This window comes from Hyaena hyaena, unplaced genomic scaffold (assembly GCF_003009895.1).
Source record: "Hyaena hyaena isolate Hyena2069 unplaced genomic scaffold, ASM300989v1 scaffold_310, whole genome shotgun sequence".
Taxonomy (NCBI): Eukaryota; Metazoa; Chordata; class Mammalia; order Carnivora; family Hyaenidae; genus Hyaena; species Hyaena hyaena.
This window is the reverse complement of record NW_024080940.1, coordinates 608,304-634,446: the sequence shown is the minus strand read 5'-3', so window position 1 is coordinate 634,446 and position 26,143 is coordinate 608,304. Positions and strand designations below refer to the sequence as shown.

General features: G+C 43.1%; 1 protein-coding gene across 2 annotated transcripts in view; it reads left to right on the top strand.

The window, feature by feature from the left end:
- The window catches only part of SLC45A2 (solute carrier family 45 member 2), a 29,975-nt gene extending 8,421 nt beyond the window's left edge, over positions 1–21,554 (top strand). For both annotated transcript variants that reach the window (XM_039248261.1, XM_039248260.1), the window contains 5 exons: positions 8,733–9,058; positions 13,828–13,971; positions 14,647–14,770; positions 18,740–18,954; positions 21,292–21,554. In XM_039248261.1, coding sequence (XP_039104192.1) covers positions 8,733–9,058; positions 13,828–13,971; positions 14,647–14,770; positions 18,740–18,954; positions 21,292–21,513 — 1,031 coding nt within the window. In that variant the 3' untranslated portion in view covers positions 21,514–21,554. The remainder of the gene's footprint in view (positions 1–8,732; positions 9,059–13,827; positions 13,972–14,646; positions 14,771–18,739; positions 18,955–21,291) is intronic.
- The last annotated feature ends 4,589 nt before the right edge of the window (positions 21,555–26,143 follow it).

The window sequence follows — 26,143 nt, the reverse complement described above, 5'->3', positions numbered from 1 at the left end:
TCTTTTCCATTCAAGTGTGAGCAACACACCTCTCAGAGCAGATTAGAAAGCAGATTAGAAAAAGAAACACCTGAGGGGATTTTTCTTTGGCTGTGTCTTCTCTTTTGAAAGCTCTTCCCCCAGGTACCAAATCAGCCTGGCTCCTTTCCAGATCACATAGCCCCTCCTCTGTGATGTGCTTATCATTACCTGACTATGTTATTTATTCATTTGTTTATTGTGTGCTTTATGCTTCTGTAACTAACCTGTAAACTTTCTGAGGACAGAAACATTATCTTTTTTATTCATTGCTATAGCTCCAGTCCTTAGAATAGCTTCTGAAATATGCTCAAGAAATATTGGTGGGACAAACATTCTATTTTAGCATCTTCATTGTACCTTTGAGGAAGCTGTGTTACTAAGGGGTCAAGTGACTTGTCCAAAGTCACACAGCTGGGTAATAGCAGACTAGACTAGGGACAAAAGCCCACCAACCTACCAACCAACTAACCAGTTGGCCAACTAAAGACATGGTTCATGTTTTTGTCCAGACTCCCCTAAAACCTGGGCCCCAGAGAAAGTTTGTATGCATAGTCTACTTGGGAAAGGATTCCAGAGAAGAAAAGTGAGGGAACAGTGGAGTGGAACAGACCAACCAATACAAGAAGCATTGCTGAGCTGGCCTTTGCTCTAGGTGGCTGTCCTCCATCTCACCAGGACCCTCTGAGGAGCCTAATGTAGTTCGTCTCAGAACTTTCTGTTTGAGGGGATCAAGAACAGGGATTAATCCATTGGATCCAGTCTCTACTGGCCAAGGGTGGTCCCATGGGTGTTAACCTCACTTGTGTGAGTGCTGACCCTAACCTGAGTGTGGGTCCAGATGCACCTGAGTGAAAGTGGCCAAAGCTGGCTTAGAACTGGCCACTGCAGCAGCTGTTGGAGAAAGGGCTGGGGCGTGTGCTGTATCACACATGGGCTGTCCCTTTCAGTTCATGACTTCTAGTCCTGAGCTCTTTCTCTATAGTGTAGGTGCTTCATGCTACTCAGTCACCATTGGAAGAGGTAAAGCATTTTGTAAAATGATCAGTGATTTACCTTATAGTGAAATGAGCTGTTGCAACTCAGTACTAAAATATTAGTTCTGCAGAGTTAAAGAAAACTCAGGGTAATCACAAATGGCCCCAGACTCAGGCCAATTAATTACTTGGCCTTGCAGTCATTTCTAATCCTTAAGAAAAGAAACAAGAGTCAGGCTGTATGTGTCATGTCAGGAAATGATAAGTTTCAGGAATCTTATCTGAACTACAGTAGCAATGGTTATACATATGCTCAAATAAAGAAACTTGCTTAAATATGAGACAATTAAAGTGAATATTTTTTTGTGAACCGTTATTGCATTAGACAAACTAGCACATACCAGTAGCTTTCAGCACAAACACAAATTGCATTTGACTTCTGGCAAACACGCTACTCCAGTTCTCTGCATTTATTTGTTTAATAAAAATATGATTTTGGCACTGCTTTACTGCAAATTTTTGCCTGCAGCATAGCTAATGCCCAGTCATGGAAAGCATAGGATAAATCTTTATATCCGAAATGGGTGGAATTGCAAACCCCAAACTTAATTTAATTGTTCCTGTGTTGAGCCCCATTGCCACAGGGTGGTGAAAATTTAGTCTGTTTGGAATGTTCTCACCTCCCTTTACTCTAAGTTTGCATCAAAGTTCTGGAGACTTAGAGTGCAAGTTTCTGGGGGCAGAGAGTCCCTGGGTTTCATCTGTCATCTGTTCACCCTGGCATTTCCTGAGATGTCCATTGTCCCACCACATCTCAGTGGCCAAGCTGAAGTGGTCACAATGGAGTCATCTCTTCTCATCTGTGAGGCCCCTGCAGAACCACAGTGTTCTCGCCCCCTCACCCCTTGCCATTCTGCTCTTCCCACACCACACCAGGGTGAGGTGAATCCTGGGAGGTGAAACTCTCTGTGTTTTGCTTTCCTCATCTCTAAAATAGAGATAAAAACACAGTTGATCAAATATTTATGGGTTTTTATTTGCAAATTCACTCACTAAAACGTCTTTGTAACACCAAAAGCAATACTGATAGCTCATTGCCAGGCCTTTGCAAACAAGCGCGGGGTTTAGGAGGGCAATTTGAATCACCCAAGGCCTCAGTCCCAGTTGAGGTAGGTCCAGGTAACCCTCTGCCTTCTTGTTTGCTTCTCATACTGTAAACAAGTGTCCTTTTGTGGTGTATTTGGTACCAAATGGTTTGCATTTTTGTTTGAGTGTGTGTGTGTGTGTGTGTGTGATTTCACTGTTTAAAATGGTCCCAAATGTAGTGCTCAAGTGCCCTCCAGGCTTCAAGAGTACAGGAACATTGTGATTTGCCTTGTGGAGAAAATATGTGTGTTTAGTTTTGTTCAGGATGAGTCACAGTGCTGTTCCCATGGGCTCAGTGCTAATGAAGCAACAATATATACTAAATATCTTTAAATGGAAGCACACAGAAAAACACTCTGTTGTTAACTTGTTGAAGATGCGACTAGAAGTTTGTGTAACTTAGCCCCGTATTTCTCCTCAGAGGAGGCATTTGCTATTTGCTAGTTCAGTGTTTGGGGCGACTTTGCAGAACACAGCTACCACTAATAATAAGAATATAGTGCAGGGGCACCTGAGTGGCTCAGTTGATTGAGTGTCCAACTCTTGATTTTGGCTCCAGTCATGATCTCATCATTGGTGAGACTGAGCTCCATGTAGGGCTCTATGCTGTCAATGCAGAGGCTGCTTGGGATGCTCTCTCTCTCCCTCTCTCTCTCTGCCCTTCTGTCTCTCTCTCAAAATAAATAAATACATTTTAAAATTGGATTATTGCAGTTCTTTCGTCAAAGGGTTGTTCTGAGGATTGGAAGAGGCAATATATGTCAAGCACTTGGAACAGAGTCTGACACACGATAAACGCATCTATCTAGACCCACTGCAAGTTATTTCTTCCTCAAGGTCTTATTGCCTCCCTGGGGTCTACCTAGGAAGTGAGGCTTTGGTCCCTTCTGTTCTGGGATCCCCTACCCATTTGGGGGTGGTCCTACCCCCAGCTGCCATCCACCCCCCAATACCAGCTAGACTGTAGGAAAGAGGAGAACCACGTCTGCCTTGGGAATTCATCAGTATATGTGCACCCAGCACAAATGCCTTGTTCTTAAATCCCATTTTCTACTGAATCTTCCTTCTATGCCTTTGGAGCCTAAGGGCTTTTGAAACTCAGAAGCAAGAAGACACCTTCTTGTTTCTGTGCTTTCTACTTTCATGTCCTTCCCCCAACGCAAAGAGGTATCCTGGCTCAGCTTGAATGTGAAGAAGGGCCCAAAAGCACAAAGATAAAAGGAAATACCCCAGGGCCACTGGTAGTGGTGGGTGGATGGAAACAGTGGTCAACACTTTAAATGTTATCTCACCATCTTTAAGGAAAAAAGATGCCTTGTAAATCTAAAGAAATGTCATGCTGCTTGTGTCTTCACTGACCAGAGTATATGTGTTTGTTTGATTGATTTTCCTTGTACTCTCACCTCCAAGAGGGCAGTTCGTGTCTGTCTGAGTCATTGCTGTGTCCCCAGTGGCTAGCACAGTTCTTGGAGAGTAGATGCTCCATCAATATTTGTTGATAAACAAATAGATCCAAGGAGACACACACACACACACACACACACACACACACACACAGAGTAGCTGGTACTTATTATGTTAACTCTGCAGGATTAGTGTATATATATTGGTTGAATAGGAACCATATACCTAATTAAACATTTTTGTGGCTATTTTCTTACCACATAGAATAGAGTCAAAATCACTCTTTCGTGAACTCCATGGAAACTTAGGGTGATTTTAGTCTGATCTCTTGCTGAAGTGAATTAGCTGGCAGCACACTGTTAGCTCTCTTGACGTGGGCAATTTTGCCATCAGAGTGTGGATTGCTAAGCTGCGCACCCGAAGCAGAGAGACAACTACAGGTACCTAGCAGATGTGGAGTTTGACTCAGATAGACTCTTTAGATTCTTTGGTCCTGAAACTCCCCCAAATTACCAATTTTACCTATTATAGTTGCAAACTAAAGAAAAACAACTCTATTTCTGTGTGCTTGGATACGCCATTGTTCAAGTTATAAGTTATGAAAAATAACAACTATCTGTCAAGCCATTCATTCTTCTGAGGTTGGCTGTGGTATGAGTTGGTAACATGGCCTCACTCTGTGTGAGTTGGTAACATGGCCTTGCTCTGTGAACGAGCCAGATGGATTGTTTGTGGGCTCTTCTTTGTAAAGTCTTGTTATCTGACATTAACAGATGTCCTGTAGAAGCTTATGGTTTGGGGGCGCCTGGGTGGCTTAGTCGGTTAAGCGTCCGACTTTCGCTTAGGTCATGATCTCGCGGTTCGTGGGTTCGAGGCCCACGTCGGGCTCTGTGCTGACTGCCAACTCAGAGCCTGGAGCCTGTTTCAGAGTCTGTATCTTCCTCTCTCTCTGACCCTCCCCTGCTCACGCTGTCTCTCTCTCTCTCCTAGAAATAAATAAAAATATTTAAAAAAAAAAAAAAGAAGCTTATGGTTTGGCCAATAGCCTGATGATTAATTCCGGGGCCCCAGTGAGAGGAAGATTGGAACAGAGACAAATGCAGTCTGGATATAGATGTGGGAGTTGTTATTAGCCTTTGTTCCAGCTAAACTGATGAGGCTTTGTCTTGGATTTTATCTCTGAAGATAACATCCTAAGCTTAAGCAGAAGCAGCAGAAAGGAAAGCCTTCAGTGAATTCCTGCAGCCCTCTGCTGGCCTGTATCATATCAGAGGGTGTGAATACATAAAGTTTAAATGTTTCTATCCAGGGCAGTTGAGTGTCCGACTTAGGCCCAGGTCATGATCTCACAGTCTGTAGGTTCAAGCCCTGCGTTGCGCTCTGTGCTGACAGCTCAGATGCTGGAGCCTGCTTCAGATTCTGTGTCTCCCTCTCTCTCTGCTCCTCCCCTGCTCACACTCTGTCTCTCAAAATAAAATAAAAACATAAAGAAAAATTAAATGTTTCTATCCAGAGTTTTAATATGGTGTCTATGGAATAATTACCCCAGCGGCCCACTATTCCTTCACCAGGCATATTGTGTTGTAATATTTAGCTACACCCCCCAATAGCTTTGGGACAAACTAGTTTTGCCTGTTTTGTTTGATTCCCCTCCCTAAGAGAAGAGAGGATGGGAAATTCTCTGAGGTCCTTGAAGCAGGTGTCAAAATTTTGCTCGACTGATTAGTGAGGGAACTGACAGGAAATACATAAAGAACAGTTCCCCCAAGTTCTTTACGGTGTGTGTGTGTGTGTGTGTGTGTGTGTGTGGTTAGCAAAAGAAAAAGTCTTCCTTAGATATAAATCTCATTAACCTTTTATAAGTCAGTAAAACTAGAAATCCTCTATTAGGCATTAAAAACATAATACAAATCATAGAACCCTAATACTGTCTGCAAACTAACCTCAGCTTTACAGAACTATACATTATTGTGCTTTGTCAGTTTTAGATTGTTGGTCAAATACCCTGTAATGATGGAGTCCCAGTCCCCGAGAATGTCAGATAAGGGTGGAGCAGGTTGACTTGGATGCTGCTCTCTGACCTGGCTGTGTGGAGTAATGTTCGGACTAGCAGCACTGGTGCAAGGAGGAGCTTCAAAAGAATCCAGAATCTCAGGCCGCACCCTGAAGCTCTAAAAGCAGAATCTGGGTTATAGATTGAACGTGTAAATGTATATGTTAAAAATCTATTACCCAATGTGATGGTATCAGGAGGTGGAGTCTTTAGAAGATGATTAGGTCATGAGGCCTCATTCATGGAATGAGAGCTCTTAAAAAAGAGGCCTGATAAAGTTACCTTGCCACTTAGGCCAAGTGGGATTGCAGTAAGAAGACAGCCACCAACACGGAGCATGCCTCACCAGGCGCCCAATCTACTGACGCCATAACCGTAAGCTTCCCAGCCAACACAACATGAGAAGTAATCTGTTGCTCATAAGCCACCCAGCTTCTGGTATTTTTGTCACAGCAACCCAAACAGACAAAGACAATTTAATTTAATAAGACATCCGTGTGATACAGGCACACATTAAAGTTTAAGAGGCACTGCTCTAGACTGATATTTTGTAAATCAGGCACTCGTCATTGCTACGTTTTTCAAGCTTGGAATACGTCTTTCTTCTACAATACTTGCTACTCAGTGCCCCATTAGGTCAGCCTTAGGCCCAAGCCAACCCCCAGAACGATCCCTGGATTCTAATCACTGGGCCTCGATGACCAAGTCCTTACAGCCAGCCCTAGGCAAGGGCAGTAACTGTCTTCTCCTACTTCTGGGTAAGGCTTTGGATTTAGGGATTCTGTAGCAAGTCTTCAGGGCACTCATTTTGGGCCCTCGTTCTGCCCCTATGTGTGCCAATAATTGACATGTGTTATCATGTTAGCCCTCACAAAAGTCATACAAGGAGGCCTCACCACCCCTATTTCTCAGAGAATCCCAAGCAGGCTCCACACTGCTGGAGCCTGATGCAGGGCTCAAAGTCATGAACTGTGAGATCATGACCTCAGCTGAAACCCATGAACTCAGATGCTTAACCCACTGAGCCACCCAAGCAACCCACATATAAATTCTTTTAAATAGGCGGGGATCTTTTGCTCCAAATTTCCTTTGCTTGGTGGACTAATAAGTATGAAGGAAAGAGGCATAAATGGCAGGGGAATTAAATGACAAATGACAAATGATAACCATTGATCTGGCTACAAATGATAAATAGCTTCAAAAAAGGAATGTGTAAGTTTTTCATAGAACTCATTAAGATCAGGGGTTCTCAACTGGAGGATATTTTGCCCCTAAGGGACATTAGGCAATGTCTAGAGACATTTTCGATTGTCATAGGCAGTGAAGTCGTTGCTGGCATCTAGTAGGGAGAACACAGAGATGCTGCTAAGCGTCTTATAATGCATGGAACAGTCTTTCACAATAAAGAATCTTTCAGCCCAAAATGTCAGTAGTGCCAAAATTGGGAAATACTGATTTGCATAGGCCTGCAAATAGTGCTGGTTCATTGCTTGGCTCAGCACGTGACTTCTGACACCAATGGCATCTCCATGATTGGATAAGGAGAGTCATTGTCTGATAGTGATCCAGAGGCACTTCTTGTCCCAGAATCGCCCTCTGAATCACAAGTGCGGCTGGCTCAAGGGCCTCTTCTTCCTCTCAAAGCCTGGGACCTATCATCTAGGACAGGTCACCATGTGTGTCATTTATCTGTTTATGTATATGCCCATCACCCATGACTAGACCATATATTCCTGTTGGCAGGAGACATATGTTTTACTTTTTCACACCCATTTGCCACAGTTTCCCATAATTCTGTCTTATAATGCTTGGGCACTCAGGATATGACAACGATGCTTTATTTTTGGAATTCAATGATTGAACGACTGGTCATCTGCAAATATCCTCTATAGTAAATTGCAAGTAACCGGGATGTAGACTGACCAAAATCACCCATTCTCCCACCACGTGGGATAAATTAGGAGTCATAGTGTTTGACATTCAGATTTGTGTTCCTGGGGTCAGGATTTATATTAGGTGTTCAGGGTTAGAGATAAAGAATTCCTTAAGTTCCATTTTCTTCCTTGATTCCCTGGTTTGTGAGGATATTGTCCTTATCTGGGAAATAAAATGGAGATTTCACTCACACAGGAAAAACAAAAACAAAACTTTTCTGTCCAGGTAGATATTTGTGTTTGGTGAGACATGATAGGAGGTTGACATTTAAAGGCTTCTGACAGGTTGGTCAGTCCTACACAAATTTGTGACCTAGGTAGGAGGCATGTTTGGCATCCATTTCCTTACATCCCTGGGCACCCTCCCATCTCTGGGGAGTGCCCCTCCTTCAGCCCTGCATTCTCAGGATCACTGATGTCTCCACGAGGAACAAATATAGGGTCCTGCTCAGGTCAGGGGCACTTGTATTTTAAAATCCAAAGGGAATGAATCACTACTAATAGGATTTCAATTATTATGCCATTAAGGCAGGATATATTTGGGGAAGTCCTTTGTCAGTGTCCCTCAAATCACACTGTCTTTAGCAAAAGCAGGTAAAACAAGCAACAAAAAGACTTCAGGTCAGGGTCCTGTGGGATGACAAAACAATTTTTAAAAATTCGTATTTCATCTTCTGTTATTTGTTCTGTGGCTATCAACTAGGAACACATTCCTTTAGCTTCTAATAAAGGAATGAAGACAGAGTGCAAAGCTGTTTCTTCTTTGCAAACTTGTATCATGCTAGATAACCTATTAATAAATAAATGACAATACAAATTATTTTATTACAACCAGGGGTTGTAATCCTAAGGGCAGGAATCCTAGTTCCAAAGCAGGTTAAACAGTGCAGTTTGGAAAGGCCACAGGACTTCTGATGGTGTCAATATCTGTGTCTGGCACTAGTCCAATTTGCTCTTTTATTATCATCCCCATATTATGAGTGGGGAAGTCCAAAGTCACATCAAGTACAGGCCAGAACCAAGCCTTGAACCCACGTTTCCTGGTTGCACATGTTTTGGCTTCCTGCTGTGTTAACTCTTCATCCTAACCAGGCCCCTCTGCTGTCTTCAGGGAGCTTTCCCACTGAATGGGAGTGCCTGGGCACCCTGGGAAGAGAAAACAGTTTGCTAAATATGCTAACACAGCTTTCTTCTTTCCAGGTTTCGGAGGTACCCTGGGTTACCTTTTGGGTGCCATCGACTGGGCCCATCTGGAGCTCGGAAGAGTGCTGGGCACAGAATTCCAGGTCATGTTCTTCTTCTCCGCCTTGGTGCTCACTTTGTGTTTTATTATTCATCTCTGCAGTATCCCTGAAGCCCCACTTAGAGATGTTATAAAGGACATTCCCCCACAGCAAGCCCCCCAGGACTTTCTATTGTCATCAGACAAATTGTACCAGTATGGGTCTATTGAGAAAGCTAAAAATGTTTATGTAAACCCAGAGCTGGCACTGCATGGGGAAAAACCCAAAAATCCTGCTGAACAGGTAAGATGCAAATTCTTTTTTCTTTTTCTTTCTTATTTATTTTTTTAAATGTTTTGTTTATTTCTGAGAGAGAGAGAGAGAGAGAGAGAGAGAGACAGCATGAGCAGGGGAGGGGCAGAGAGAGAGGGAGACACAGAATCTGAAGCAGGCTTCAGGCTCTGAGCTGCCAGCACAGAGCCTGATGAGGGGCTTGAACCCATACTGAGAGATCATGACCTGAGCTGAAGTAGGGACTGAGGCACCCAGGTGCTCCTCTTTTTTCTTTACTTAGGAAAAATATCCTTGTTCTTACCCTTCTTTTATTATTATTATTATTATTATTATTATTCTTTGTTTTGTTTGCTTTTTTGATGTGAAAAGTTTGATGTGAAGTATAATTGAATCCTCCTGTCCCCTATATCTCTTAACCCTTTGAATTAAAACTTTTCTTTGCACCTCAAAGAAAATGTGTGCATTTTCCTCTGGTTTTCCTCTTCCTCTTTTCAGAGCATCAAACTAGGAAAGGTGAAGCCAGTTCCAAAATGTTAGACCATTAGAGAAGCCTGGAACCATCTTCAGGCCTCAAGGAATATCTTTACTTCTTAGACTGGAATTATAATTTTGTTTTTCCAAATGATAGCATCCCTGGGTTGGTAACTGGGTTGGGCCTGTTGCATTTGAATCTAATAAATTGACTAAAAAAATATTTAGGCCATTTTCAGTGAACTAGTCAGTGAATTAATTAGCTTAAAACTTAAGGAAAATTCTACTAAATTATAGAGAAATGGAACTAGATTAGGAGGAAATGGTTAGAGAGAAAAGGCTAGAACTATGCTAACCAATACATTGGCTATTCGTCCCATAAGGCTATTTAAGTTTAAATTAATTAGAATGAAATAAATTAAAATGTCAGTGCCTTAGTTGCCTTAGCCACATTCCCAAGGCTAAATAGCCCCTTGGGGCTAGGAGCAGTGGAGATATAGAGCATTTCCATCCTTGTAGAAAGTTCTATTGGACCACACTGACACACAGGTGCACTCTCCTTCAAGCTGACTTTGATGGCAATACCTCAGGGATGTAAATACAGAGGATTCCCTCACTGGAAAAGAGGTTGTGGAAGACCTGGGTTTAAATTTTGATTCCTCTTGCTGGCTGACCTGTTTTATTCATTCAGCAACCATCAAGCATTATTCATTCAGCAACCATCAAGCACTTGCTGTAAAGAGCCTAAAGATTAAAAGTGCAGGTGTCCAAATCCTGCCTCCACCAGCTCTGGGATGCATTTCTGTAAAATGAGAAAGTAATTCTATTTACTTTTAAGGTTTTTGTGCAGCTGACATGAGAGAATCCATGCAAAGTTACTTAGAGTGGTTCCTACCACATGATAAGCTGTTTGGTAGAGGTGCCTACTATGAGCCTGGCAGAATGCTGAGCACTCCAGACACAAATAGCGAACAGACTTAATCTGTGCTCTAACAGAACTTTCAAACAAGCTCAGTGAATCTCATCTCTATGAGCTTGACTTCTCTTGTTGGGTTGGACTATCTATATTCCAGGGTTATTGAGATGTTCAACTAAGATAAAACATGGAAAGGTGCTTTTTGAGCTTTATATATATCTATAAGCATATTACAGCCAGTATTCACTCAACAAAGTACTTTGGGTATAGAGCATGCACAAAGCTCTCTACAAGGTATTTAGGGATCATAAAATTGACTAATGTCCCATCTCTATGCTCAAGAACTTAGACAGCCCTAACGGGGGAGCGGGGGGCCGTATAATAAGCTACTTACACCAATACTTATTTTCCAAGGTAGAATATACTTAGTTTACAAAACGAGGGTGGCTGTGCCATTTGGGAGCTGGGATTATTATTTGTTTTTAATGGTGAGAGACCTGAATTATCTCAGGATTCAAACTGGATCCCATAAATCCATCTGGAATTCCTCCATGTCACCATTGCTTACTTCAACATTTCAATAGTCTCCTTTTTGGACATAAGAAGCTCTCTTCCCACTATTGCCTTTTTCATGTATAAATTCACCACCACCCAATCTCCCGTTGACAAAGGAGCACAATACCTGCAGTAGAGTAACTCTCCAGGGCTCAGAACCATTGAAAGGGCTTCATCAAGGGAACTGATGAATCACAGAATAAGATGCCAGCTGAATTTTCACTCTGAGTTAAAATACCCAAAGGGCTTTGAATATTCACATCCCCAGCTTTTACAGAAGTACTAGGCACAGTTTGAAAGCTCATATTTATTTTTGGATGAAAGAAAACATTAGATTAACAATGAAGTAGAATGAAAATTATGTATAAGGCAGAAGCCTAAACTAATATTTGGAGTGAGGATGAATACTTACTGGCCACATTCACTTTTTAAAATTCTGCGTTTTTGGAAAGAAAGCAAGGAAAGTAAAAATAGATCACTTAGCCTGAGGGATGAAACCCAAGCTGGCTTTTATTTTAGTTTATTTCTTCAGTAACCTCTGTACCCAATGTGAGGCTTGAACCTACAACCCTGAGATGAAGAGTCACATGCTCTACTGCCTGAGCCACCCACGCATCCCTGTTGTCTCTTATACTATACCTTTATATTCTTCCCGTGGTCAGTAAAACGTAACAATACTCCATTGAATTTCTTTTACAGTAAATATTTATTTTGACAGTTACCATATTTTACATGCAAAAATAGTTATTTTTCCTAATTCCAAAGGAATGCCCGTACTTTTAAAATACTGATTTAAGTGCAGTAGTCCCCAAATAACTGCAGTTTCACTTTCCACGTTTCGGTTACCTGTGGTCAGCCGCTGTCTGGAAGCAGATGATTCTTCTGACTTATCGTCAGAAGGTCAGTAGTGGCCCTAATACTATGTCACCACACCTCACGTCATCTCCTCACATAGGCATTTTATCATCTCACACCAACACAAGAAGAGTGAGGACAACACAGTATCATTTTTTGGGAGCGAAAGACCACATTCACACAACTATTATTAGAGTATATTATTATAATTGTTCTATTTTATTATTAGCTATTGTTATTAATCTCTTCCTGTGCCTAATTTATAAATTAAATGTGATTATAGGTGTGGATGTATAAGAAAAAAACATAGCCTACAGGGTCCAGTACCATGTGTGGTTGCAGGCATCCACTGGGAGTCCTGGAATATATTGCTGATAGATAAGGGTGGGGATGACTGTAGAAGAAAATCAGTTCAGTCATGGTCAGTTGGTCAAATTCTACAAATTGACAACTTAAACAATCAGCTTGCACAACAAACTTACAATGAGTAAATAGAATTTTCCACAACAAAGAAGTAAAAAGCGTTATCATATAAAGTGTAGAGTTATAAAAACAATATTTTTTATAGTTAAAATAGCCAGGACTCAATTTCATTATGTCAAGATTCAGATTAAACAAAGATCTGACCAGAAAAACCCATCACCCCGCAGTGATTGATGTTTATAGACTCAGTGTGTTCAGGGTAGCTGACTGCTCAATATTCTTAAGGTTTCTTTCTTCTTTTATATAACAAGATGTTAAAGGCTGTTTTACTCTTTGTATTTCAAAACTGTTGTGTCAATAGTTCAAAATTTCTCGTTTTCTCAAGGCTTCTGTTACAAAAAGAAAGTGTAACCTCTGGTTTAAACATGTTAAATCTAAAAGAATATGGCATGTGTATTCAGTGTGTGTGTGTGTGTGTGTGTGTGTGTGTTCTATATTGTTTTAACTTCTGACCCCACATAAGGCTCATTTATATGTGCTGGCTCATGGCAAGATCCAGGGAAATAAACTGAGAAGAAATACTTGGTCAAGAGCGGGGGGCTGTTTGGCTCTCTGTATTAGTTTTCTATTGCTACCTAGCAAATTACTACAGCTTGAGTAGCCTAAAGCCATATTTATTATCTCACAGTCCTGTAGGTCAGAAGTCTGGTTGGCCTCCACTGGGTTCTCTGCTTAGAGTCTTACAAGGCTGAAATCAAGGTGTTGATGGAGGTACATTCTCATCTGGAGGCTCAACTGGGGAAGAATCGGCTTCTGAGCCTCATTCATATAGAATTCCCTGCGGTTGTAGAACTGAGGTTCTTGGATTTTTTTGCTTACTGATGGCCAGGAGTCACTGTCATCTCCCACATGCACTCTCAGATCCATTCTGGGTGGCCCCTTCTACCTTCAAAGCCAGCACTGCTTGAAACTCTGGTTTCTTCTTCTGCTCCCACCTGGAGAAAACTCTCTGCTTTTTAAAGGGCTCATGTGATTTGGTTAGAGTCACCCAGATAAATTGTCTTTTGATTAACTCAAAGTCAACAAATTAGTTACCTTAATTATCTCTGCAGAATCCCTCTGCCATGTAACACCAAGGAATAGAGATCATGGGGCCATCTTAGAATTCAGCCTATCACACTTTCAGAGTCAAGAATTCTAAGAATTATAATAATCTTAGGGCTAGCTTAGGTCTGTAAGCTCTGTCCTTATGCAGTGGTTCTGTCATTCAAAGATAGGATGTTAGCTATCTCTTGTATGTTGGCCCAAAGCAGGCCCCATTTTCCATTACCCTTAGGTCTCCAAAGCCTTATTCTGGACCTGAAACTGCTAAATACACATACACACTTAACAGAACCCCTCCTATAAGACTTCTCCATGGATACCTTGGTGCCATGCCCAGAAAGTGTGACCCCAGGGTAGTCAGCTGACAGATACGCAACATGGCTGTGTGCTCTGGCTCACACAGCTGGCTTCATGTCTGCACTGAAGGTCACACCTGTTTCATGTTTTCTTCCAGACTATGAAGGCAATGACCATGAAGTCACTGCTGAGGGCGCTGGTGAATATGCCTCCCTACTACCGCTGCCTTTGCATCAGCCACCTCTTTGGATGGACCGCCTTCCTGTCAAACATGCTCTTCTTCACAGATTTCATGGGCCAGGTAATAAATGTGTGCACACACTCATTGACTTGCACATCAATCCTTCATTCAGCACCTGCTGAGTTTCTTCGGGCTAACCCCTAAGATGGGCACAGTAAGAGTGTAAGAAGTACTTTCAAAGAGCTGCCTTGTAGACAGGTATTAAAGACAAGTTACTACATCCTGGACATCTCTATGGGACCAGCATTTGGTCAAATACAACAAGAGGAAGGATCAATGTGAGCTGCAGTGGTCATGACAGGAATAATAAAGGAGGCACAGTATTATCCAGGCCTTGAAAGGTGAATAGAAGCTGGAGAAACAGAGAAGAGGGAGAAAACATTTCAAGCGGGAATAGGAATGGCATGTGCAGAGATGAGTCAGAAGGCTGTAAGGCTGTACCAGAAGGGGGGCAGGGTTGCCTAAGTCAGGTGGAGGCCAGATGTTATGTGGAAGGAAGGGTGTTAATGAGCCAGAGAGATGTTGTTTAGACTTGATGGCATTAGGACTTCCTGATGGTCCTTGAGTATAAAAGGATGAAAAGGTGATATGGTCATGGGAGAAAGAGCTCTGTGTCCTGGGAAGGGCCCTTTGGGCAGGGACTGTCACTCCCTAGAGATGGATAAGCAGAGCACGTGGAAAGGGGTCCCTACCACACCGCATTTGCATTTCAACAGCCCCAAATCTCTCTTTCAGATTGTGTACCATGGGGATCCCTATGCTGCACACAACTCCACAGAGTTTCTCATCTACGAAAGAGGGGTCGAGGTTGGATGTTGGGGCTTGTGCATCAATTCCGTGTTTTCCTCGCTTTATTCTTGTAAGTCTCTTCTTCCTGAGGGTGTCTTCTAAAGGGCTCTGGTCTAGCAGAATCTTGGATTTTACATTTCTATGTTTATTTTTTCCTTATTAAAATACCAGATTCATGATAAATATATGGAGATCAGGAAAGACTAGTCCCTTAGAAAGGACCATATGAAGTATCATTTTCCATACTGAATTCTATGTTATTTTCCTCATTGATCACTTTTTTCCTTGGAATCTTTGAGACCCTGATCAAAATTCCCTGGAAAATAAAAGGAAATCTTGTAAACAAGATGGCAAAGTATTGGATGGACAAGGGCTAGAGTCCCAGCAAAGAGTATTGATTAGTAGTGAGTATTGACCAGTGTTCTACTGAGGTAAGATCACTGGTCGAGTTTCACAGATATGCTTATTACAACTATAAAAGACAGGACATAGGAGGGATGGTTAATATGCTGGGTGACGGAATTAACATGCAAAATGACCTAAGCTCAGGTAAGCAGGGTGATATGTCATAGGAGCACTGTTCAAGGACTGAAGATGACAACTTTCTTTCTCAGATACCAGCTTTCCACGGGGACTGGAGTCCATTAATCCCCCTTAGCTACATTTCAGCTGTAAGGACACTGCAAACAAAGAGATTTCTGTGCTTGGGTTTAAACGATCCCAAACTAATGTATTATAACCCTAGTCTCGTTTGGTGCCTGCTAATGTAAATGGAAATCTCCAAGCTCTGTATACGTTGAATTAAGGGAAATAATCTGGCCAATAATAGGTAGGCAGGTCCCCCTTTTGGAGTAGAAATCGGGCTTCTAATAATACTAATGGAAGCTCCTCCCGGATTGTGGGGAGAATAGCTGGCCCCCAACTTGGAGCTCTAGGCTTTGGACATACCCAGGGGACAGCTGGGTTATGGCCCAGGTGGGGGAGGGGTAAGTGATGGAGGACAATTGCTATTACCATTCCCAGGGGCACTCATTCTGTCACTGAAGTGTGCCTCCTGAGGGGAAGAGACTGAATGTGTATAATGACACCTGACCTGGCCTCCAACTAGCCATAGCACATTAAGAAACCTACTTCAAGATCAAAAAAATTCTTCACAATATAGCACAACTGGGAAAAGGGGGCCTAATGCAAACAAATAAGGAATGCATGAGTGCCATAACCATGAAACCATAAAATTTATTATTTTAAAATTTATGATAACCGAACAAAGGTGGCTTAAAGCTCATATTTCTATAGCAAATCTCCTTTTCTCCCCTTTTCAGTGAATGAACTAAGAAAATTCCAGAAGGAAGATTTTAGTTACTTAAAATAGAATCAGAGAGCAGTAGACTAAAAGGGTCCACTAAGTTATTCATCTCAATCCCTTTGTGCTATCAAAGGTGGGGGGGTTTATTTATACCACCCTTATTCTTGTAAGAGGAGCTCATTTTTCCACAAGTAATTAGCATTTTAGTTTTGTGTCAATTAAAAGTATTTTCTTTCCTCAAAGAATCCCTGCTAAGGACCATTCCATTCGGAACTAGTCTTAGGCATTTGAAAATTAAGTTGCATGTTATTTTTTAGGCCCTTTTGAGTTAAAAGCTCTGTGTACCATAAATGATTAGTTTAATAGTTTTCCAAAGTTATATCAATATATAAATCTATGAGATCTCTTTCACTTGAATTAGAACTAAAATTTTATTTATGAAATACCAACCAGCCCTTAAGGATCTTCAGGGGCTCTTCGTGTCCATAAGATAAAGTGTCCTCAGCCTGGCATTCCATGATTTTCAGTTTGGTCTGGTTCACACCTTGACCTCTGTCACTCCCACACAGATTCACTTCCCCTGAAGACTCACTACACAGACTTTCTCAGTTCCGTATATTTCCTACTGCTTAGGTTTCTCCTTCTACCAGATGTTTTTCTAATTCCACATCTAGACAACTGCTACACATGCTTTCAGACTCAGCTCCAGTATGACCTTGTCTGTTAAATCTTACAAGTTCTTTCCCTCTGTACACCAACCCACCCTGGGCAGTATCAATCATTTCCTTTAATTCCAGAATACATCCTGTATTTTGGACTCATCGTTTAACATCACATGCAGATCCAGAATTTCTATCCAGATAGAGTTTGGCAGGGCATTTTGGCTGCTGGGGTGGAGGGTGAGGTATGGTATTGTCAGGCTCATTTTACATAGCAAGCACACTTAGATCCATGAAAATAACAATATCGAATACTGAAATATAGCCAGTTTTTCATATCATACACTACTACTCATAGCTGGTGCTTAAATCAGGCATTTCCCTCCTCTATTGAAAGGCTTAGTGTGAAGACATAACCACCACTGGGTATCAGGTCCTTACACTTCTGATTCCTTCATGAATAAAGATTTTTTGCCTGACTTTCAGTCTTTGTACTGACGTCACTTATGTTTCCAAATATCTCTTTGTGCTTCTTTGCCTTTTTCTTGGCTGGCATAGATACTTGGCTGAGAGCATTTCCCCAGTGAATACTGATGGTGTCTTTTAGGTACCAAGACACCTAGATTACTTGTCTAGTTGTCATTTTCAGAGCTCTGACTTCCATCAGACGACCTGAGACAGTGTTGATAATTGATTCAAATGTAATACAGATTAGGTTTCTTGTCTAGGTGATGTAAGTCCAACCATTATTTGGACAGTTATGGAAAATTTCACTTTTGAATAGACACATCTGAGATCTCTATCATTCATCCCCTAGATTTATGTGTTCCAGTAGAACGGGCAAAGGAAAGATAGGGAACGTATGGATTAGGAACAGCTTTTTAAAAAAGAAAGATTGAAGTTTCTTAGGGAGTTTTCCATTGTGGAAAACATAGTAAAGCCTTTTCAAAAGTTTATATTTTTTTTGAGAGAGAGAGAGACAGACAGACAGGCAGGCAGAGGGATAGGGAGGGAATCCTGTGGAGCCCACATCAGAGCTCGATCTTACAGCCATGGAATCATGACCTGAGCCACAATCAAGACTTGGACACTTAACCAGCTGAGCCACCCAGGTGCCCCAGTAAAACATTTTAAAACAGAATTTTCCATTTTTCAAAATGGACTCTACTAAACTACTACAATACTTTCATGAACAAGCCAAGTTTACCTACGGGAGGGGAAGCATGTTAAGGGACAACCATCTTCAGCCAAGCCCGTATTTGTTGAAGTAACAATAGTCACCATTAACCGGATATCTTCTCTGTGGTTGGCATTGAATTGAATGATATCATAAGCATCAGATCTCATTTGATCCTGATGACAGCCTCAAAGAAGGGTTTTATTAGTCTCATTTTTTTTAGATAAGGAAGCTGAGGTTTTGAGAAGTTAAGGAAATGGCTGGAGAGCGAGGGAGCCAGCAACGGGGAGGTGCTGGGTGCAGTGAGAGCCCCTCCCCAGCCTGGAAAGTGTTGGCAAGTCAGGGAACCTGTCTTTAGATAAAGAGCATCCTTCACTTCCTTCTCAGATATGCAGGTGGCATTCAGATGGGAGTGAAGGGACCAGATGACTTGGATCATTCTTTAAATTTGGTTGTTTCAGTTTCCTCCAGTCTGACTTGGGGCCAAGGGGCCAGGATAGGCCTGGATTGTTGTTTGTATCCTGTGAGGCTAGACTCCTGTGAACCAGAAGGACCCCACTTTTCTTCCATGTCTTGCATCCCCACAATCCCATCGCCAAGGTGGGCTTTTCCACTTTTTTGCATCCTGTCGCTATTCAGCTGCCCTGCTGAACAGCACCTGTTCTTTCCTTGCGGAAAAGAAAATCAACCTAGCAAGGCAATTTCCAGCTCTTCCGTATGCACAGGATTTAAGACTGATTCCAGAAGCCAGCTGTTTTTAAGCACAGATAAGGAGGTTCTTCTGTCCCTGACTCAGTATCAGTGGAAGGCTCCTAAAAAAAAGTGAATCTTCAAAAGAAAGGATTGTCTGAAATTATCAAATGCCAGCTGTAATTTCTCCCTTTTTTCTCCCCACAGACTTTCAGAAATCTTTGGTGTCCTACATCGGATTAAAGGGTCTTTACTTCATGGGGTATTTGCTATTTGGCCTGGGGACCGGATTTATTGGGCTTTTTCCGAATGTCTACTCCACCCTGGCTCTGTGTACCTCATTTGGTGTGATGTCCAGCACTCTGTACACAGTGCCCTTTAACCTCATTGCCAAGTACCACCGTGAGGAACAAGAGGAGAAGGTGCGTTCTTGAACCTGACCTGCAGGCTGGGGGGATTTGGTAGGGAAGCGTGGGGCAGGGGCTGGAAGATAAGGGTCTTAAAACAGAAGCTCTAAAATGCCCAGCCAAATGGAATGATGGTCCGGCCAAAGCATGCCCGCCTTCCTAGCCCACACCCTCCTCCTCACTGTGCAGTCCTGTGCTCCTGGGGAGCAGGGGTGCAGGTGCTGTTACCCTCATTCAGCTGATGAAGAAAAGGGGGCTCGGAAATACTGAGAAACCAGCCTACCATCACACAGAGACAAAGAAAGGCGACCCCAGGAAATCTGAAATGGCCCCAAAGTCCAGTGCTCCTGCAGCATTTCTGGGCCCCCCACTCCCAAGGGCTGCAATGGTGGAGTTATTGATTAGAGGTAGGAAATTCCCAGCCCACATTTCCCTTAGAGTCCAGCTTTTAGTAAGTCAGACCCTGTGCACAGGGAGGAGAGCTGGGGTTGCAGGCGGTCACCCCCCAGCAGCAGCCAGGGAGGCCAGCCCTTCTCTGCCTTGAGCTCAGGCTGGAGGGGAGGGCACCAAGCTGCCCTAAGAGAACAGTAGGTGGGGTGTTTCTGCTTTAAGATTACCACGTCTTCTCAAAATATGTCACTTTTCCTCCATGAGAATAGACTTACATTTCCTTACCTGGAGTAGTGATATAAAAGCTAAAGAGATAACTTCAAGCTTAGTCCATCCCAGCACAAAGCTGCAAAAAACACTGAATGTGTTTATGTGACCGCAACCTTGGTCGTCTTCATCATTTGATCTGGCCAATGCTGCTGGGCAGAGTTGTGCTAGGAATTAAAAGCTTCCAAACAAGAGCCCGTGGCTGCCCTCCGCTTCTGGCAAACATAGTCACTAACGTTTTAATGTACGCAAGGGTTTTGCTGTTAAAGAGACAGTTATTAAGAACCGACCTCCTAGGAGAAAGCTAGGGCAAAAACACAAAAGCTTTGGACTCAGAAACCTGAGTCCACAAAGTGGACTTCACATCCTGCGGCCCCTACTTTGCAGTTGTGTAACACTGGGGAAGTTTTTCATTTATTTGTTAAATATCACTTAAAATGAGTTCATTTTTAGAGAAGGCAATATATTCACATGGTTCAACAATCACAGCGATATACACATGCACACCGACAGGCGGCTCCCACCTCCTCACCTTCCCATCTCCCTGCATGTAAGCACTCTTATGAGGTTGTTGGTTATCTTTCCAGTATTTTAAAATGAAAATCAAGCAAGTATGAGTCTGTTTTCTTAATTTCCCTCTCTTATTCAAAGTATAATGTGCATTGTTTTTTCTATACAATGGTTTATAAAAAAACCTTAACGGTTTAGGAATTATCATTCAAACTCTGAGCCTCAGCTTCCTCATCAAACAAATGGGAATACTATGCTCACCTTATAGAGTTGTTGGAAAATGAAATTACACGAGATAGTGCAGGTAGTCTGCCTAGCGTGATGCCTACCTAGCACCGGCAAAGACTCCAAAAATGGTAGTTAGTATTATTGTTGTTATATGGGGATAATGGTAATACGCGCATCCAGGGAGGAGGATAGAAAGACGTGATGCGACACATGCCAAAGAATTTTGCACAGGCCTAGTATGTAGAAGATACCCAATAAATGGCGACATTATCAACCAATTCAGACCACATATCAGCCATATTGAAAGGTATTGAAAGGTTGAATTTTTTTTTTAATGTTGCTTCCCCTGTGTAGATCTGGGAATAATACGCTTCTAAACATATTTAAACTTTTAACACCAAGGAGGGAAAGGAAGGGGATATGTATTGAGTTTCCATTACGTTTTATTTATCTCAGGAAGAGATAATTTTGCATATATTAATCATTTAACCTTCACGGGCACTAACAGGGGAATTTAAGACTCTAGGGCAGGTAAGAAAAACAGCCTCGGGCAGGAGCATGGAGCTTTTTGGCTTAAATCAGAGGTTGGCAAACTATGCCTCCTTGGCCAAATGTGGTTTGCCCCCTGTTTTTGTACAGCCCGTGATCTAAAAATTCTCTTAATATTTTAAGTGATTTTTAAAAAAGAAAATCAGTACAAGGATAACATTTGTGACAAGTGAAACTTACATGAAATTCAAACACCAATGTGCAGAAAGTTATACTGGAACGCCCACCTGTGTGTTTACCGCAGCTGCTTTCACACTACAAAGGCCGAGTTGTGTCCTTGCAACTGAGACCATGGGGGCCCCAAGCTGAACGTGGTCACTATCTGGCTCTTCACAGAAATCGTGTGCTGACATCTGCCCTCAAGCATTGTTCACGCAGATTAAATGTGTTCCTGTGTTTCCCTTGCAGAGACAGCAGACCCGGGGAGGGAGCCTGGACGGCAGTGAGAGAGGGCAGGGCCTGGACTGCGCTGTCCTCACCTGCATGGTGCAGCTGGCTCAGATCCTGGTTGGAGGTGGCCTGGGCTTTCTGGTCAACAAGGCCGGGAGTGTCATCGTGGTGATCACAGCCTCTGTGGTGGCACTGATTGGCTGCTGCTTTGTGGCTCTCTTTGTTAGATATGTGGATTAGGTCAATAAAGAGACATCATCTCTAAACTCCAACACAGTGAAGTGCATGGTAGGAAATCGTCTTTCCTCCAGCTCTGCAGTTTTGGGGTTTGCCCATTGGATGCCCTGCATTATGACTTCAGCTACAGTGATCTACCTGAACCCCACTTTCTGCCAGCCCTCTGCACAGACATTTCCTTATTTTAAGCATCACCCATTTTGGGAAAGACTGGGTTCTGCCTCCATTCACTGGTGGCAAAGGTTAATTGTGAGAGAGAGCGCCTCCATGCACCTTCCATCCGCATCTCAGGGCCTTTCGGGCCTTGACAAAACTCGAGGGGCAGACTGGTTTTATACATGACAATTGTGTTTATTCTATCCCGTGTTTTCTTTTTCTTAACCAGAGGTCCATATTTGATCGGAGGGTCATATTTTTCATTACTTCACCAATACTCAACATATGATGATGTATATTAGTTTACTCATATTTAATTCATATTTCATTTACTTATACAGACAGTCCCTGGCTTACAATACAATGGTTCGAATTACAATTATTACTCTTTTTTTTAACCTAATGATAGTTGGAAAGCAGTGCACATTCAGTAGACAGCATACTTCAAATTGTGAACTTTGATCTTTTCTGGGTGATATGTGATACGACCCCTCTTTTGTGAGGTGGACCAGAGGCAGCCACAGCTCCCAGTCAGCTTCGCCATCACAAGGGTGAACAACTGGTACACTGACCACTGCTCTGTCCCCATACAGCTACGCTGGTTTTTTTTTTTTTTTCTTTTCTTTTTCTTTTTTTCATTTTCAGTATAATTAGTATTCAATGAATGACATAAAATGGTCAATCTTCAAAACCACTCCACCTTCCCCAGTCTTCCTTCCTCCCTTGCCCTTTCACATTATCCATCTCAGAGCAGCAAGGTCATGTCTGACTCAGAGGAGTGATCAGGGAGAACACCTGCTCCCTATCCCATACTGTGGATGACAATGAGCAAATGCTGACCCCAGGTGACCCAGTACCTCTTATTATAAAAGAAACACCTCCCTTGCTTTACCTACCTGTCCTCGATCTCCGTAAGGTTTAAAAATGGAATTATTTGCAGACTTCAATGTTTATTTCCTGATCATTTCTCCAAGGACTGTTCTGGTGATTGAAGATGTTGAAATCAATGAATAGGTGAGCTAGGAGGGTGGCCTGCAGTTAAGGACCATCTTACCTGGATACCAAGAAGCTAAAAGTAGTCATCTCTGGCCAACCACAGGGCATGGCCTTTATTACAAGTGAAGCTCTTTTCAGCTGGAGGACTGGATGGGCTGCTGGGATGAAGGAAGGAGCTAGAGCGTGCATTCATCACCACCCTCGAACCCCCTGTCACACATGCACTCACACAGACACACACATACACACACACACACAGACACACACACACACACACTGAGATATTCAAACACTCTGCTCTAGTAACTAGATTCCACTGAGGTTTGAATGAGTGGATAGAATCCAATTTTAAAAGCCTTTAACCACCTTTAGGCACTAAAGTACTTGTTCTCAGTATACCATTGACATGTTCTCTCTGGGACAAAAATGTTCCATTCCCAGACAAATCAAGCAAATGCAGGGACACCTAAATTCTGAACAGAAATCCCAGGAAATCCTGTAGGAGAAAGGGAAGCTGAACTGCTTTGCTTCTTGCTTCCCACACCATGCAGCTGACATTCCCATCTCAAACCTTTAATCACTGCTTTCCCTCAGCTTCAAATGTCCTCTGTCCCCACTGCCAGTCTAAATTGCCATTCCTGCTCATCTAAATTGTACCCATATTTCTAGGTCCATCTTGTGTACTATTTGAGGACGAAGTTTCTGCTCCTCCAGCAAAACCAAGCTTTCCATCCCCTGTATTCCTATAGCACTTTCTTCTAGCCTTACCATGACATTGAACTCACTGTTCCATGACCCAGTTACCGTGTGTCCGTAATGTGTCTAGTTGGTGTGTGTGATCTCAACACCCAGTACAAGGCTTAGCACACAACTGGCATTCAAAAAATAAAATAAATCTGGCCATTTCCTCATTTATTTTTTTGTCTTTGTGGTATACAGAAGTCATAGTCTTTGCTCTCTATAGTCATGTTCTCAGAAACCCTCAAGTTTGGATGGAGCCAAGTGGATTCTTTTTGCAAAGTTCTTTCATGAAGGCCTTGCCCTTAGCCCCTTCTGTTTTTCTAGGGCCCATCATGGCAGAAGTACACCCTTCAACAAAGTTTCCTAAAAACAGCAAGTTACCAACCCAGTAATTTATTCTTAAAAATGAAATGGCAATTTCCTTTAATAAAGAGAATTTCTCAATGAGAGTCTAATATCAACATCATACATGGACACACCACCATGCTACTACTATTTGTCCTTTCTGGGTGTTTGTTGCTTGGTGATTCTGTTTTTGGGGACTCAAAGAGGGTTGCAGTTCAGTTTTTATTAGCCCAATTGCTATTCAATATCAGTATCAATAGTTTTTCTTCATAAAGGGCAAAGAAAGACTAAATTGACTACTGTATGTATGTATGTATGTATGTATGTATGTATGTAGACTACACCCAAGATGGGGCTTGAACTTAACAACCCAGAAATCAAGAGTCACATGCTCTATCAACCAGGCAAGCCAGGAAGGCGTCCCTATTTGACTACTTTAAAACAAAAGTATTATTTGGTTTTCTAAAAAAAAAAAAAAGCTAACTTCTGCAGACTGCTCAGGATTGAGGAGATCAGGCAACTATTGTTTTTGTGGCAAAGCTATGAAGGCTTAGTTATTGCTTTGTGTTGTGTTACAGAAAGCAGGATGCTCACACTGATCCTGAAATCTCAGACAATATAGGACATTCCCAACAAAAGTACAAAAAGATTTACAGTTTGAGAGGCTATTTAAGCAGACAGGTTTGTGTAACGATTGTTTATTGTAAAAGAACCACAACAACAGATGCCCAAGTTGCCAGATTATTTTTTTTTAACCCGAAACTAGATCACCAAAGAGAACAGTAGCACCTGTGTCAAAACTGGCAGTTGGGTGGGCAGGCTGTACTTTGATCCCCATTCTCTAATCAGCCTCAAGAAAGGACTAAGTTGCTGTGACCAGCACAGAATTGTCTTAAGAAATGTGTCATTCTTCAGAGATGGTCCCATAGATTGCCTGGTGGTTAAAGAAGAATTCGTAATTCCTGCTCACCATGCAGAGCATTCCTTAGAATACAGGGAACTTGGTTAAGGTAGTATCCTATGGAAGTCTTACTCCCCACCTTGTCTCCTCAATATTATGAGAAAGACAGAATCCTACACCAGAAATTGTGGCGATCCCCTCAGAATAGGCTCTCAGTACTCTCTTCCCTTCAGGACAGATTTTACTTGAGTCTTTCTTTCCCTTTCCTACTCTACGCCTCCTGTTGAAATCTGGTTCTTAGGGTTTGGTTTCCAGCTGTCCCCCTCCCCCCTCATGTCTACAGCGTCTCTTAGTTTTCTGTCCTAAGTCTACAAACCCGGGTGGTGCCATCCCTCTATCGGCTGGCCCAGAGCCTCTACGGGAATCCAGAGTCCCAAAGAGTGAGGGGTGAGAGGCTGCAGAAAAGTCCCCACTCCCCGTAGCGTGTCTACGCAGACCTTTCCAAGTTGCTCCAGGGCACAGCTCACCTGCAGGGCCCAGAAAGGAGCACACAGCGTTTCCGGGCATCCACACCGCCTACCGGGGGAACTGGGAGATCCAGGCATCCAGCCACTGGCGCACTCTCCTCCTGCTGGGTTACTAAGTGAGCACGTGAGCTCCCCTTTTCCGTTGGAGGCGAGAGCCTGAAAAGGTCTCAGTTCAGTCCCTCTAATCACAATGCATCCGCTCCCTCCTTCAGTGACCCCACTCCCCGGGGAATCGCTCACGGCTTTTGGAGAGAAGTATTTTGCCTCGGGTGATACCCACTGGCCGTGTCCGCAATGAGAAATGATACGGTGGCCTCATGGGGCATGCCCCTCTCGCGGTGCACTTCTCTTGAATGCGGATGAGATCTGTCACTACTTTCTTCCAACTCCGAAAAAGTTTCTTATTCCCAAACTCGACTCTGTGCAGCCACGCAGCAAGTCGGACGGCGCTGCGGCCGTCTCGCCTGCCACGGTGCAGATGAAGGTTTTGTAGGAGACTCCCCTAGTTGGATGCACCTTGAGGACCCTTTCAAGAGCTCCATAAGAGTCTCTGGAAGAAATGCGCTCAGTTGCCTGCTCACCGTTTGGCGGAGCCCCACTTCCTCGTGCCTCAATTTCCCTCATTCCTGAGGCCTTTCTCCTCTTCTGAGCGCCCCTACCTTGCCCCATGTTCACAGCCTAAGGAGAGGAAGAGGTGTGTGGGCAGAGAAGGGGGGATGCAGGCTGGTGGCCTGGCCCTGCGAGGCTGGCCTCGGTCCCTTTGCCACCTTCTTCTCTCCGCCTGGTTTGGAAGCCTTCCCTCCCCGGAGACAGTCCCCTCGTCTTTTCAGTGGCGGCTCCTTTGTGCCTCTCGGTATGCCCGTCCTGCCCACGTCTGGATCCGGTGGGCCCCCAGCGTCTCCCAACCCGCTCTCCTCTTTCCCGCTCGGAAAGGCCACTTTGCTGTGACTGCGCACCCTGGGCGGAG